Source organism: Zonotrichia leucophrys, chromosome 20 (assembly GCF_028769735.1).
Source record: "Zonotrichia leucophrys gambelii isolate GWCS_2022_RI chromosome 20, RI_Zleu_2.0, whole genome shotgun sequence".
NCBI lineage: Eukaryota > Metazoa > Chordata > Aves > Passeriformes > Passerellidae > Zonotrichia > Zonotrichia leucophrys.
Window position 1 is genome coordinate 8,651,819 of NC_088189.1, and position 16,627 is coordinate 8,668,445.

General features: G+C 46.0%; 1 protein-coding gene across 1 annotated transcript; it reads right to left on the minus strand.

Annotated features, from left to right (window-relative positions):
• Positions 1 to 5,848: 5,848 nt before the first annotated feature.
• FITM2 (fat storage inducing transmembrane protein 2) lies at positions 5,849 to 11,360 on the minus strand. The gene is made up of 2 exons (XM_064730183.1): positions 11,186 to 11,360; positions 5,849 to 8,523 (listed from the first exon to the last, which is right to left on the minus strand). Exons 1-2 carry the CDS (start codon positions 11,356 to 11,358, stop codon positions 7,872 to 7,874), a joined length of 825 nt encoding a protein of 274 aa, XP_064586253.1. The 5' UTR covers positions 11,359 to 11,360; the 3' UTR covers positions 5,849 to 7,871.
• Positions 11,361 to 16,627: the final 5,267 nt, after the last annotated feature.

A 16,627-nucleotide genomic window follows, 5' to 3' on the forward strand; every position in this document is an offset into this window, starting at 1 on the left:
GCCCACTGCATGCCCTGGCCCTGTTTGCTGCCCAGGGCATGTTCTGTACACAGAAACGTGAAAATGATGGCAAAACTCTGGTTTCTCACTCCAGGACTCTCTGCTTTGCTCTCAGCAAGGTGTAGGGCAACAGCAGTGCCCAAGGGGAAAGGCTGGAAGGTGAGGCAGAAGGAAGGTGCTATTTTATATTTCAGACAGGAGGGAATGGCTCCTGCTGCATCCTGCTCCCAACACTCCTGTGTGCCTGACCCAACCCCAGCCAGGGTCCTCCTTCACCCTGGATGTACTTATTTACCCAAGCAAATTTTTATCCTTTGAAATCCCTGTGTTTTAGAGACAAATGTGCTTTGAGGCACCTCAGTGCTTTAAAATGTGTCTGTGTTGAGGTGTGGAACTTCTCATTATCAGAGGGATGAAAATCAGGGGCTTTTCATCAAGTCCAAGCACCCCTGAGATGCAGCTTCATGACACAGAGTCTCTCCCTCCTGCCTCCCAAGCCTCCTGTTTAACAGGCTCCCCGTGGTCACATTTGCAGAGCTGCAGCTTCTGAAATCTTTTCACTCCTCCAGGATTTGCTCAAAAGACTCGATTATGAAAATTGAAAATGTACATGTCAGCCTTACTGCTGGCTGGCATTGCTCTCCTTTGCTTGGCAAGGGATGGAGGAGACCTCTCCATGCAGAATAAAGGATTTCAACATCAAGCTGGCCAGAGGACAGGGAACACACCACAGAGCCTCTCACAACTTGCCAAATAAATCAAGAGCTGCCTAAGAATGTCTAGTGACCATTTGGTGGCCCTGTCAGAAATTATTTGCCAAGTGCTCCTCTGTTTTTGAAGGGAAAAAAACATCCTTACCCCTCAACTGCAATTTCAGAATCCAGGCTACAGAGAGAAGAGGGATGGTGTAAGAGCTGCCCCTTCCTTCCTTTCTGCTGTGTAAGTAAATGAAGGATTTCCTCACATACCACCAAAACATTAAAGCTTGTGAAAATAATTAACATCAAGTTGTGTTTGGTGGCATTCTCTGCCATCATTAGGATCAAAGCCAAAACCACCCAGAATGGATCCACAATGCAGGCAGTGACAGCAACTAAATCCCTCAGGCTACTGAAAGGTATGTGGGATTGAAATAATGTGGGATAGTATGAATACAGTACTTTGAGATGGCTAGGATAATATAAAATATGATGATATGAGACTAAAAACTAAAAACCCAAAGAAACAGGAAAAATGTACAACCTAAGAGCTAACTATTGTAACCCCAAACCTGTGGCATAGTTGAGGATAAAAGGGCAATTCCTACTCACAGCAAAGCTGCTCTTGCTACACAAGTCTGTAGAAAAGCTCCTTCTGCCATAGTGGCAAAAAGTCCCCAGTTCAGCAGCAGTGCCCAGGGAATAATTCAACCCCACAGGTGTGAATAAAATTGAAAACATCTCTGTATGCAGTGAACAGGAACAGATTTTGTATGCCTGAAAGATTTCCCAAAGCATGGCCTCAGTGCCCAAACTGCAGATGTTTCAGACCCAGCCATTTCTACTGAATCTAAAGCTACAAGCAGTAATAAAAACACACAGGAACTTGGATTCTCTGATAAAGCACATTCATGATAAATACATTTCCTGGTTTTCCCCTGGTGCTGATCCTCAAATGTGCCCAAAGGACATTTCACTGTCGTTGTCTTTCATTCTCCTTTTAACTGGCTTTTCTCTGGAGGATTAAACAGAGAGAAAACAGCCTGCACTGAACAGCTCTCAGTGGAAGAAGGAATGGCAGCTCTGCCATAAATAATGAGGATGAAGAATTGCTCTGTCCATCCCTGCAGCAGTACCTGTGTGCTGCTGGCCAGGCTCTACCTGCAGAGAGGAAGGAGATCATTTCCATTTCCATGTCACTTTGGTGCTGGAGAGAGCTTCAATAAGCAAAATGTCAACCTCCACCCACTTCTCAGGAGCTCACAGGATTTTTTTCTCCCTTTTTGTTCCCTCTGCACAATGATCTACTTTCAGCTCCATTTTTCCCTCACCCCTCTCTGCTGTCCTGCCCCTTTGCTGTCCCCTGGGCTCTCTGGTGTCACTCTCCTGTCACAGACAGCAGGCCATGTGTGACCATCCCCCAGGGACATTCCTGCTGTCAGGAGTCCCTGGGCTCTCAGGTTCTGCATCTCCTCCCTTTCCCCCTGTCTGAGGAAGAACTGCTGAGAAAGGAAGGAGATGGAATCTTGCTAAAAACCTCTTAACAAACAGCACAGATCAATGATTTCTAAAACATTCCTTTAAAAATAACACCATCCATCCCCCGTGCTTGCATTGCCTCCCTTCTCAGCCCTTTCCTACCAGCACCTCATCTCTCCTGTGACCTAAATCCTTTTTAGCTCCAGGAGAGTTATCCAAATAAAGCTACTTTGCAATGAGAACAGTGTAACCAGGTTTGAGGGTGCTGTGTAATGCTGCAGGCAGTTCTTGACACAGAACCAAGTATCCTGCATAGTTAAGTGCAGTTTTGCACACGCTCTTTACATCACAAGGTCATGTCACTCCACCACCAGCCTCCTGAACGTTCTTCTATTTTTGCTTACCAGAAGCAATTTCTTTCCATTCTGTCCCCTGGGATCCAAGCACTACACAACAGCAATAGGTTTTTCTTCCCTCGGTCATAAGAAAAAAACCCAAACAAAATCTCTGAAAACAACAAAGAAAAATCCCCAGCAAACAAAATAAATCAAAACCCATTTTTTTCTCCTAACTTCCAAACTAAGACAATCAAGACAAAAAATACATATATTCTTAAAAACCTCAAACCTCTATCACTCCCATTCTTCTAAAAACGGAATCAGGTCAGGCTATGAGAAAGCTGAGGCGCCAGAGCTGTGGTCTGGAGTGACACTGTACCAAGCCCACACCAGGTCTGTGCCTGCTGCCATCACCTGCAAAACCTGCAGTGGGCAGGCCCAGGGTGCCATTCCCAACAATCCTGCTAGGTGTGGGAACAACAATTCACACATTTGGATAAGGCCAACAGGCTCTGTGGGCTGAGCAGCATCCTTGTTTTCCCTCCCTTTTCATGGCTTTCCCCCCACAGTCAGCTGTTCTGAGCTCAGCCTGTTCAGCTGAATTCTCCTCGGTGGTGAGTGACAGTGTTCAGGCTGTCACCAACATGTCACACCACGAGTGACCTCCCAGCACAGAACCCATGAGAAGGGAAGGCTCTGCAGGCAGGGCAGGATGCAGGGAAGGCATTCCAGAAGCTGACATTTACACTGAGGATGTGCCCAGTTCCTGCTCTGCCAGGACTGAGGGAATGCACAAAACTAACCTGGACTGGGTGGGAAAAAGCTTCAGAGAGGTCAGGAAAAAAGTAATTATTTGCATTTTTTCTTGCTGAACATATTCCTTTCTTCAGCCTTCACCTCCAGGGAGATCCTCAGCTCTGCCACAGATCTCCTGTCACTGCACACATTGTCAGGAAGAGCACAACAGGGAAAGGGCATTTTTCCAAGTGCTGCTTTCCCATGATATCCAACCCTCCTGAAAGGATATAAAGCTCTTCCCCTACTGTTAATTTTCTTTTAGTCCCAATGCTTTACAGGAGTAATTTGGTCTGTTACAAGCACATGGCATTATCTTTCATTTTGTGATGGACAGGGGGTAGTTTAAAAATAAATAAGCTTTCAGACTAAATAATACAATTATATAATTGCCTTAGATTTCATGGACTGCACTCAATCTTGATAGCCATTTCCATGTCTGCTTTTTCAGCTTTTAAACTTTATGCTCTCATTCATTTAAGCACTAAGGGACTTCCCACATCTTCCCATATCCAAATTAATGATTTCCTGCTGAGCACCTGGATGAAAGTACCCTGCAGTAAAGTGAGCACTCAGTCCCCAAGAGAAGGACAAAGGTAACTCTTGTAATGCATCGAGCTCTGCTCATCACATCACCTTTTTCCTCCCCTGAGCTCGAGCACATCAGGTGCAGTTCTGCTTAAATGAATAAACCATGTGTTTTTCTCCAGGTTTTCCACCAGCACACTGACAGAGCAGTTTAACAACAGTTAAACATCAGCTCAGAGTCACAACAGCCTTTTTGTGTCTATTAATTACTTTCATCTTAAGCTTTGCAAAATGCCTCAAAGGAGGGAAGGCAAAATACTGAGAGAGCACACATCCAGCAGAGGTGGAGAGCATTTATTACTAATCTGTGCTCCAGGAGGAGAGATGAAGCTATGAAAAGAAATAATCCCAGGAAACAGGTTTCTGAGCAAAAGGAGATAACACAAGGTGATCAAAGAGCTGGAGAAGGCCGATTGCAGAGAGCTGCAGGGAGCTTCTTTGAGTGTCCTGGTTTGAGGAACATTAAACTGCAGTGGAAAAATCAGTTACTTTTTCATGAAGTGACCACTGACTTGTGTTCACAACTAAAGACTGATTTCCCAAAATATTTAACGTATCACAGCAGTTTCTTCCATTCAAGTGCACTCCAGGGCATAACTGGGAGTTTCTCACTTTGTCACCGATTGCCACACACCAAAACAGAAAACAGGATTTTTTTTTTTTTTTTTGCAGCCACCCACAACCCAAGTTTCAGCATACACAAATAAATTGGGAAACCAGGAATATCATTTAGCACCAGGGAAGCATTCATGGATGACGTTTGCTTTAACAAACTTGGAGGAAGAATCAAACCCTGGGTTCAGGCTTGTTTAAAGTCTGAGCTGCTCACATGGCTCTTATGAAAGACCTCAACTTTCCTGTTTGCCTGAGCTCACCTGCAGTGACACCAACATCTGAAAGAGTCCCAGGTAAGTGAAGAGTGAAATGAATCCCAAGGCAGTTTCTCTTCCCACTGTGCTCTACCTGTTCCCAGTAGAGGAAAATGTTGAAGGCACCAAGGGCTGCCTTGGCCACACAGTCAGGCCAAAAGCTGCTCCTGTGAAACAACTGTGAAACAGAACCCACAAAACAGCCCAAACACAGGCAATGAAAGATTAGCAGACAGATGTTGAAATATGTTAGTAAGATGTTGGAGACAAAAATTCCCTGGGTAATTCTGCAGACAGAAACACAGCTCTGTGAGAACAACAGGAACACTTTAATGGAGAAAAAGAAAAAAAAAATCCACCCCAACACTTGAAACAAACCAGTAATACCTGTTGACAGCTGATTTGTGCCTTTGGCACAGGATACCAAATGCTCCCAGCACTGTTTCTCTTTGGCTGCAAATCTGTTGTGGAGAGGCTGCAATTTTTATTTTAATGATAACATTTGGGAGAGAAAGGAAGTCAGATAAATGAGATGGCAAATATGTGAACAAGAAATTTGCAACTTTAAGTTTCCAGATGAAGCACAAGGAAGCAGCTTCCTGGTTTGGAGCAGAGTCAAAAAGCACAAATAAGGTCTGGAGCACAAGGGAACCTTCTGAGCCAAGAGCTGGCCATGGTGTCTGGGCTCTGAGAAAGACCCCAGCATTTCCAAACTCACAAGGAGTATTCCAGCCCATGGGAGTTTCCCCATGCATTTCAATGGATTAGGCTTTCCCTCTGCTACAATAAACCAATGTCCATGCTTACAAAATGAACTGCTTGGTGTAACAGGCACACATTGGGAAACTTGCTTTAGTCAGCCATGGCTTTCGTGTGTTTTTGTTTCTTTTTAAAACCCTGCACTCCTGAGAACCCATCCTCTGTTAACCCTTTCAAACAGTGCAGAATTTTCAGTGCCAGTTTGATCAGATGTCTCAGTACTCACACAAACTCTGGGGGGCTGGGTGATCCAGGGATGTGGAGAGTAACAACAGCATCTTTACACATAGCAGGAACAGATTCTCAAAGACACAAACACTGATAAAGTTTTCAAATGTTTTTCTTTCATTGTTTTAAATAAGAGAATAACCATATCCTACATTATTTCCATTAAAAAAATAATCTGCATGACACTGGTTAAAGTGGACAGAAATATCCACAGTGATTGCACAAAACATTTGTGAAAATGAACATCATTTCAGCAAGTCAGTTGGTTTAAGTAAACAGCATTTCCTGTTCCAAGGGCTTGTCTATACAGCAAAGTTACATAAAGATAACCCAAAATAGGAACTTAATGAAATTAATCATAAAACCTTCTGGGTATATAATCCTTTTTCATGGTGAATGTGGCTTGCAGTCTAGCTTAGCTCTATTGGGAGTAGGCTTAAATTACATCAAAAGAGTGTCTGCAAATACATTTGCATTGTTTAAACAAATTTAGTTAAACCCAATATGAGTTAATCAGTGCAATTTTCAAAGAGTCAGCTTAAAAGGCAATTTAATAGAAAACCAAGAGGAGTTTGACAGAAAAGACATAACCCTGTGGACAGCTTCTTTCTGAGAGGTGAATTGCTCTTTCTAAGGACACACAACTCCCACTTGCCACCAAATTCAGTGGGAATTCCAGTGAATTTAGCTCTCCTCAGAGGCAGACCACAGCATGGAACTAACACTGCTGGAGGAATTGCAAATGCTTCCAATCTCTTGCTGGAAGAGAGAGGTTGAGCTGGCAAATGTGCCAAGATTACCTGATGGAGCATCACACCCTGTAGGCAGAAAAAGTCACTCTGCAGCCTGTGGGGTCAGTGGAGGTGACCCACAGCCCTTCCTGGCTGTCTTGTCATCACTGTCAAACACACTTCATGCAACTGCACCATGAATGAACCTCTATTAAATAATTAAAAGCTTTTGGAGATAAAAACTATGCTAAACATCTGACTGATAAGATGAGCAAACCCATCTCACCCCTATTCATTATCTACTAGCAGTGTTTTGTTCAGTAGTGGCTTTACAGCCACATCAAAAGTGGCCACAGCTTTATGTGCAATCAGAATTAAATAGCTTATTGGTATTGCAAGAATAAATATTGCTTCAAGCACACTCTGCTTTGCAGCTCCCAGGATAAACAATGCATTTCACTCCTTACCAAGCAGACTATTTGGGAAATAGCAGGATAAGCTAGCTTGTTCAGAACACCAGAATTCCACTGTTGTTCTAGAAGAAAGAACAAAGCCAAAGAATTTGTTGTTGCAAAGTGTGTAGTGGATTAGATTTTAAAAAAATTAAAACCCCAATCCTCATACTAGACTTTTTAGCAAAACAGAAAGGAGTTTGGGTTTTTTAGTGTATAGAATAAAATGACAAAATATTATTACATCTACCTCACCTAAGGAGAAGGCTAAGGCTTGTTTTTCCAAGAGTTTCCTTTTAGGACATGGCATGAATTGAGAATCAGCCTGCTTCAGACACTGCACCTCAGACTTATTCTCTGCTGCAGAAGCAGCTATGAGGCATTTCTGGCAAGTTAGTGTTTTTAACACTTGAGAACATGAGATGTTCCAGTTTCACAACAGAACCGTTTTCCACAAGAATTGATAATTTTTGCAATCCTTAGCAGCACTGTGATTATTAGAGCTTTCCCATAAGGCAATACAAATAGGAACATTAAAAAAAGCCTGAGGTTTGGATCACCCACCATATCTTGACATAATTCAAAAAGGAAGAGGGAGAATTAACTGAGATAAATCACACTCCTAAAGATCAAAGGCCTCTTTTAGCCTTGGGTCTGCTACTTCATTTATTAGTGAGAGAAACAGATTCAGCTCCTGATTTCTTTGCTGACAATCCCAGTTGGCAGCTCCTAAACAAGAGGAGACCTCTTCCAATCCTGATTTTTTTTCTTCTCCCAGGGAAGAAGCTCATTACCACCTGCCAGCCAATGGCTAGTACAGATTAGGTTTCCTCCAACCCATCACCTTGTTCCTTACAGTGGAAATACAGTAACCATTCCTACATTCAACTACTCCAGTACTGAAAGCAAAATCCAAAACATTTCAAACCTTATTTTATCTGCTATAGCTGTATTTCTTTGAACTCAAAGGTATATTTGGAAGAGGCAGTCCAGGAGAAAAGGGCTTTAAATACCAATACCTGTATGTCCCATACCAAGCTGCCAGACCTATCAGCACACCAAGAAGCTTTTGGCTGAAGTCATGGAAATACAGGGCAGTACAGAGGAACATGAACACCCAGATCACGGTGAGGGAACACAGGGAAACCAGCAGCACGTTGATCACCACCCTCAGCTTGGAGCTGTGCTCTATGGCCAGCGCTTCCAGCACAGCCAGCTCCTCCAGGATCATCATGGCACAGTAGGAGAGCAGGAAGCAGTGCCCCGAGATGTCGAAGCCGCTCCAGACGCCGCTGTCCCGCTGGCACTCGCGCTTGGAGGCGTAGAGCCGGGGGGGCTGGCCTGGCTGGCTGGGCTGGCCCTGCAGGGAGCACTCCCCTGTGAGGTTCTCTATGAAGATGAAGAGCTCAGTGCACAGGTACCACACGGCCGTGCCCACCAGCAGGGCCCCCAGGCGCCGCAGCACCAGCAGCGCGCTCCGCGTGCGGCCGTACAGGAGCTTGCTCCGGCCCAGCTCGTACGTGCTGAGGGTGATGAAGGGCAGCAGCAGCCACAGAGTCCAAGCCCAGGCCACCTTCACGAAGTATCTGCCAGAGGAAAGGCAAAGGAGACACCAGCATGGGTGAAATGCCACAGTGGAGTAAGTGCTCGAGGTCAGTGTTCAGAACCATCTAAATAAGAGACTTGGCCCTGTTGTATTTGCAGGGAGTGCCCCGACGAAGGCAGGAATGATGTATCTGACTCCATGTCCTCAGAAGGCTAATTTATTACTTTATAATTTATTACTTTATAATTTATTACTTTATAATAATATCATATATTAAAGAATACTATTCTATACTAAAGAGTACAGAAATTATACTTACTCAATGCTAAAAAGATAATAATGAAAACTTGTGACTCTTTCCAGAGTCTCGACACAGCTTGGCCCTGACTAGCCAAAGAGTCAAAACTCACAGCAGAATGCAATGGAACAATCTCCAAATACAGTCCACATGAGCAAAACAGAGGAGAACCAAATGAGTTAAGAATTGTTTTCCTTTTCTCTGAGGCTTCTGAGCTTCCCAGGAGAAAAGTCCTGGGTGAAGGGATTTTTTTCAGAGAATGTGAATGCCACACTTGTGCCCTCCTCCCAAAATACAGCTTAGCTACAGCTTAACCTTCTCCCCAGTACTCCCCTCAAGCCCAAAACCTGAATACTTCCTCAGGCAGGTACCTGTTCCCAAGGCAGTGTTGCCTTGGGCCCAGAGCCCTCATTCATTGCAGCAGACCTGCAGATCAGTTTTGCAATCACTTTGACCCTACAAAGCAGCTCAACTCTGCCCTACTCAAAATGCAGCTGCAAAGAATGTATTTTTAGCTTGCCACCCTGACCACAGTAACCCCTTCTCTGACTCTTCCACCATCTCAATTATCCTTGCTTACAAAGCCTTTCACAACCTCAGCCTCTCAAGACAGCCAGAAGAGCTGGCTCTTTCCCCTCATCAGCCTGTGAAGCTTTTTCTCTCTCATGTCCTTCTAAATAAATTAAACAGCTCAATGTTGTTCCTTTACTGTCCTTTCAATCAATGAGAGCATTCTTTCAGCATACACAAATCCTTCCATCTCTAAATTCACTCTCTGCCCTGAAAACTTTTGCTGTGATGCCCATAAAATCTTGAAGCCCAGCTGACAATGTGTTGATACCTTGTTTAACACAAGAGAGTATTGTGTTAACTTGTTCTCTTTTCAAATCTTAAACTGGAGCACGTGTAAGTGAATTTATTAATGAATTAAGGAGTCCAGGATCTTGTTTCTCCCATCAGCACTTTCCAAGGTGCTTGCTTCCTCTCAGCTGGTGGGAGAGGGAATTGTGCAGCCCCTTTGTTACCCAGAGCCCAGTTTGAAAACAGAGACAGCTGAACTCTGCTCTGTGCCTGAGCTATGGACACAACACACAGTCATCATTTAATCCTCACCTGAGCATCAAAGGCAAAGCCAAACCAGTCTGGGGTTCTGCATCTTCCTTATGACCCTAACAAACCTGTCAGGGCCTTGCCCAGGATTTTGAGGAGTACCTCATTCACTCTTTAATTTTACAGAAGTGATGCCTGTGTGGCAACTGCAGCTGCTACCATGAAACAGTAAATTGAATTATTGAAAATAAATTATTGAAAATAACCCCCTCATTTTATTTAAAAGCAAGAAAGGCTGCCAAGGTTACTGCTGACAAGCCAGGAGGCAAGTAATTTGCAGGGAAAAAATACTTGCTTCAGAAACTGTCAGTACAGATCACCTTCCTCTATTTAAAAAGGAGAACTGAACTGAAATATGCTTTTACTGTAAGATCAATTTCTCTCTAAGTGTTTCCTGTCAATGCTCTTTCAATCACACCGAAAACAGCTCTTGTCCCATGTCACCAAATGACAGATTGGAATGAGTTCAAAGCTGCCCAAGTCACAGAGGAAAACAGCAATTTTAATTTTACTTTAGACCTGTAGCAGGACAGCACATGTGCTCCAGCCCAGCTCATTGCTTCCTTCAAAACGCTCAAACTAATTTCACAGAATGACTAAGCCAGTTAGCTCATTGCCCAAGTGCCAGAAAAGGATGGCAGCCACTCCACTTTTAGGAAAGATGCTAAAAGGCCTATTTCCTTCAGCTGGCTTTTAGATCAGCTCAGTAACTATCACAGAATCACAGAATCTGCTGAGTTGGAAGGGACCCACAAGGGTCATGGAGTCCAACCCTTGGCCCTGCACAGGAGAGTGCAAGAGTCACAGCATGGGCCAGAGAGCACTGTCAAAATGCTGTCAAAATGTCAAAATGGTGAGTTCTGTCAGCCCTGGTGCTGTTACCGCTGCCCTGGGGAGCCTGTTCCAGTGTTCAGCTATGATCCTGATGAAGAATCCTTTCCTAACACCCAGCCTAGCCCTCTGACACAGCTCCAGGCCCTGCCCTTGGGTTCAGCCACTGCCTGCCAGAGAAGGTGAAATCAGTTTATTCAAATACGAGGAATTATCTGCGAGATTAAGAAGGGGGAAAAAAAAAAAAAAAAGAAAGCTCCTTTTCCCCCCCTTCCAATAAAGACTGAGCAAGAAACTCCCGGTATTCTGAAACCTTTGAGTCAGGAACAGGAAATCTCATCACCGAAGCAGCAACCCCGGCCCAGCGCGGCACTCGCGGCCACCACCGACCCCCGGCCCGCTCCGTCCGCCCTGCCCGGCCCCTCCCGCTCGCACCGGCCGCGACCCCCAGGCCCCTCCTCACACGTTGAGCGGGTTGCGCTTGTTCTGCAGCGGCGTGTCGGGCACCAGGTCGCTGTCCTTGAGCGCGGAGCCGAGCACGGCGATGGCGAGCAGCAGCGCGGGAAGGCGGCGGCGCAGCGGCCCGCGGGCCAGCGCGGCCCGCAGCCAGCGCCCGCTCCGCTCCAGCCGCTCCATGGCCGCCCCACAGCGCCCGCACCGCCCGGCCCCGCCCCCGCAGCGCCCCCGCGCGGCCGCCGCTGGCACCGCCACACGGCGCCGCCACACAGCGCCCTCTGCTGGCAGCCTGCGGGACCCTCCTGGAGTCGTGAGGGAGCCGTGTGCGAGCGGCCGTGCGCAGGGATCGGCCCGCAGGGATCCGTTCACAGGGATCAGCCCAGAGGGATGTGTTCGCAGCGATCGGCTCACAGGGATTTGTTCATAGGGATCATCTTACAGGGATCAGTTCACAGGGATTGGCTCACAGGGATCGGCCTGCAGGGATCTGTTCACAGGGATCAGCCCAGAGGGATGTGTTCACAGCGATCGGCTCACAGGGATTTGTTCACAGGGATAGACCCGCAGGGACTGGCCCACAGAGATCAGCTCACAGGGATCTGCTCACAGGGATTTGTTCACTGGGATTTGTTCACTGGGATCTGTTCAAAGGGATCGACCCACAGGGATTGGCCCGCAGGGATCTGTTCACAGGGGTTGGCCCACAGGGATCGGCCCTCAGGGATCCATCCTCAGGGATCAGCTCACAGGGATCTGTTCACAGGGATCTGTTCAAAGGGATCCATCCACAGGGATCAATCTGCATAGCTCAATCCTCAGGGAGCCATCCACCGGGACCTGTAAGGATCCATCATCCACACGGATACATATGGATCCATCTGCATGGAGCCATCCACAGGGATCCATCCACATGGATCTACATGGACCCATCCACACAGAGCCATCCACATAGAGCCGTCCACACAGATCCTCATAGATCCATCCACACAGAGCCATTAACAAGGATCCATCCACACAGTTTCACACAGAGCCACCTACAAGGATCCATGCCCACAGATCCATCCACATGGACCATTCCCATAGATCCCTCCTTATAGTTCTATCCACATGAATCCACACACACAGACGCATCCACAGGGATCCATCCATGCAGACCCATGCACATGGATCCGTCCATTTGGATCCATCCATGCAGACCCATCCACACGGATCCGTCCATTTGGATCCATCCATGCAGACCCATCCTCATGAATCTACACAGACGCCTCCCCACAGACCCATTCACAAAGCCATGTCCCCAAGTGCCACATCTGCACGTCTTTTAAATCCCTCCAGGGACTGTGACCTCTCCACTTTCTTGGGCACCCTCTGCTAGTGCTTGTAACACTTTTGGTGAAAACGTTTTCCCTAATCTCCAATCTAAATTTCCCCTGGAGAAACTTGAGGCTGTTTTCTCTTGCCCTATTAAAGAGCAAGCACTACTTTTAACTAGGTTCCCAGTACACCTGAAAAGAGGGTTTTACCATGATATTAATGAGAAAATCTGAGAATTTTCTCAATCAGAAGAATTATTTTAGTTTTTCCTACATCCTAAGAGGGAGGGAGAAAGTATTTCTGGAGCTGTCATGCCTTTTCATTCTCCTTGTCTAAGGCTGAAAATGGTGTCCAAACACCAGCCATTACTGTGGTATTTGAGACCTATTTCATCTATTGAACAGCTGCCGCTGTCATTTCAGCTTAGTTTTTAAAATATTAAAAAATCATCAGCAAGAAAAGAAATGGCTGAATGAACAAAGAGCCTTTATTCATCCCAATGGCCTCAGTAAGAAAAATGTAAGAGTGGGGGGGGGATAAGCAGATCCCATCTGAGACAGGATGGGAAAGTATTTCTTGCCAGAGTATTTCAAAGCTGTTTCGCCGTCATCGTCAGCAAATCTATGACAACATCTGGGCTGAGAGAGCAGATCAACACATCAAAGCAGCCCCAGCAGATATGGAGGGCTTGGGCTAAGGAGGTTATCCAGGGTAAATGGCATTTGGCAATTTATTAGCTGTTGTTTTTAGCAAGGCTGCCACGGCCATGTCTAGCACCCCGAATTAGAAACGACAGGCAGCTGCGCTCACTCAAACAAGTGAGGATGAGCAGGGCTTGGGAGCAGGTTTCACAGAGCCCCTCATTGTCTGCCTAAATCCCCTATGCCTTTGAAACCTGGCCTCCTGTGCTTCCCAGGTTTGGGTCTGTGCTGTGCAGACTGTTTGCAGTGCTGGAGGTGGGAGCTGCTGGGCTGGCTGCTAATGAGGCGTGCTGCGCTGTCTGCCACACGCAGGGGGATTTCGTAAGCCTGGCACCTGCTCCAGATGAATGCAGCTGATGGCACGGGCTGCAAATGTTGTCTATCCTCAGCCCAGCTTGAAATGTCTGAGGATTAGCTCTGTAAATCGTGGATTCTCACAAGTGCAGTGAGCAAAGCTGACTGGGTCCAGGTGTTCTGCACATTTAGAGACAATCTCTACTTTCAGGCCTGGTATTTGCTGCCGTGAGCACCAAGCCAAGGCCACTGGACCTTCTGAGGAGCCGACTGCCATACTTCTGTAAAGAATCAGAGAAGTGGAATTTAGGTCTTTCAAAACAGCAGATAAAGCTTTCATTCATAAACAAGGACTAAGGTTTGTTCTAAGGGAATGGCTGAAGGCTTCTAAAAAGCTCTCATGGATACTTGGTCAATGTGAGACAGGTATAAACTACACTAAACTGAGTTAATTTGTCAGGTACAGCAGATCTGGCTTTTTAAACTTCTTCCTTAACTTCACCAAATCCCTGCCTGGTTGAAACTGAAATTTTTCAGACTATTTGATTTTTAAAACTGGATTGGGAGTAATTTCTTTTTCTGGTTTAATTTGAACCAAGGCCTCCAACAAATTGCTTCTCTTTGAGAAATCCCATTTTGCCTCTAAAATCCATAGGGACAGATTCATTAGGAGCTGTAGAACAACTTCCAGAGTCGAAGAGTGGTTGGTAAACCTAGTTTCTTCATACCCAGTCACCAGAGCTTAGAACACTTAATTGGACAGGTAATGGGGAGATCCCAGCTCCCTGAGCAGAGATTTGAAATAGGATCCAAAAGAGCTGAAAAAAGCATCCTCATAACCTGCAGCAGGCTGGAGGGAAATCTTTCCTGTTCATGGGGTACCAACTATTAATTAGAGAAGGAATAATGACACTAGGAGTTGTTAATTGTTTTAAATAAATAAATTGCTTAGAAATTTTATTTGTCTTGTTTTGGTGATTCTGTTAATTATCTGTTAAGCATTTTGAGTGCAAAGAAGTCTGCCTCGTTGATGTGAGACTACAGTGTGGATACCTTCTGCAGAACTGAGGCTCCTCATCTTGAAGCAGACACCTCTTTCAACGCAGTCAGTGGAAAGACAGCCTCAGCAGCCCTTTCCAGGAGTCCAGGGCAACTGTTCACCTAATTTGCACACTTAAATTTAGCTGTGGAGAAATTCAGACCTTGCAAGACAGTGGCACTTTGCTCAGGTGCTGTGTTTGTGATCTGCTGTTGCCTCAATGCTGAGATTAAATTGATGCTGCAGTGGGGTCACAGCCCCACTCCTCAATGTCATGAGACCCCTGCTCACAAGTTTTTCCTGCTGATCACTTAAAAATATGACAGGCTAGAAAGTGGCAAGATTGTTATTGAAAAGCTGATTATGCCTTAAAGCCATCACAGGATGAGTTACTGGAGTTTAATTCTTCAGTTCTGCAGGATGTTCAGCCACCTTGAGTGTCCTGACACTTAAAAATAAATTGGCAAAGGGTGGGAGGTTTGCTGTGGAATAGGACCAAGACATTTGAAGTGAAATCTCAGCCCAAATAGTCAAACTAAACCTCTTGACTGTGCTAAACAGGAATAATTTTATTTTATGAGATTTCTGGGTTCGCCACTCTGTGTTGTGGCCAAGGAGGGATGCTGTGAGGAGAAGGAGAAAAAATTACACAATGTATTTTTTTACCAAACTCAAGCAACGGTTCTTCTCTGAGCCACATTTGGGGTAAGGTGGGTTTTTTGGGAAGGTGTGCTCCAGGGGCACCAGGAGCAGTATCCAAGCCCCAAGGCTGGCAGAGCCATCAGCCTGTGTCCACACACTCCCTGGGGATGAGTTACCCCAGTGGTGACAACCCCTTGGGATCTGGGACATCTTCTGCCTTCCCAGCCCATCCTCCCCCCTCCCAGCAATTCCCACAGCCTGCCAGCCCCTGCTGACCCATCCCTGCCTGCCCAGGGCCCTGGCAGCCCCCAGCCCTGCCCTGGGGCAGCCAGGTGCTCATTCCTGCCCAGCCTCCCCTGCTCTCTGTTTTCCTTGGTGAGCACTGCTCACATCTCCATGATTGATTGTGTTTGAGTTTGATCCTGGAGTGTCCTGGGATGTTTGCATGAGAGGTGCTACATAAGCATAATTTGGGCTGTATTTTCTTTGCCTAATGGGAGCTTAAGCTTGAAGTGAAGATAGTTTTGGCCCTTTGCTGAGACACTTCCATCACTTTGAGCTCCACAGCCTTCTCTATTCACTGTTGGCTTAGGAAAAGAGATCAAAAAATAATATTGTGCTTTGTTCCCTTGTGTCAGTGATGCCTTTGAAATGCAGCCCAGGGTGAGGCACAGCAGCCTTTCTCTCAAGCTGGCCTGGATCTTTGCTGCCCATCTCTGATGGGAAAGGATGCTCTTCCTACCAGCTCCAGCCCTGCCATGGGTCCAGGCAGAGCCAAGGCTGACCTGAGAGGGGATGATGTGTTATTTACAGTGGAGATGATGAGTTGGGAAACAGAAGGGAGATGTTGGTAGCTCATCACCTGTGTGGCTCCCCAGATAAATGGGAAAGGTCTTTCCCTGTCCTGAAACATCAGGAATTTTAGAAAAAGCAGTGGAAATTACCCCAGGGAATTTAGACAGAGTGAACTCAGCTAGACCCAGCCTGAAAACCTCTGCAGGTCACACATTTCCCCTACAACTCTCCTCAAGTGAATAGGAAGGGTATGATCTGAGCTGTAGGGAATTTGCAGCATTTGGTGGTTACATCCAAAGATCAAAATATTTTGGTATATGGGGTGAAGCATAAGAAAGGACCAATTCAGTTTTCAGTGGTGCAAACTTTATTAATGCTAAAAATTAATACCTCTTGCTACAAAATATTTACATTTCTTGCTTGGCACAGCTAGATCACAGCAGAGCAGACTAATGACAGGGTTTGATTTACAGGAGAGGATGGTCTTGTGAGAAACAGGAGTTTAATTTGTGGCTCTGACAAACTCCCTCCCCAGGCACAGACCCTTAGGCTCTGTATCCCCACACCCTGAGCAGAATATGGGAGCAATTCTGTTCTTCTCCCTCCTAAATGTCTTTCAGAGAAAAGGGTGAGGTTGCAGAGGGCTGCAATGATGGTCTGAAGA

Excerpts from the sequence above, each read along its gene's own strand:
- FITM2 (XM_064730183.1), bottom strand. The coding sequence starts at position 11,358 with ATGGAGCGGCTGGAGCGGAGCGGGCGCTGGCTGCGGGCCGCGCTGGCC. Across the intron at positions 8,524-11,185 it reads AAGCGCAACCCGCTCAACGT|ATACTTCGTGAAGGTGGCCT; the intron begins GTGAGGAGGGGC and ends TTCCTCTGGCAG.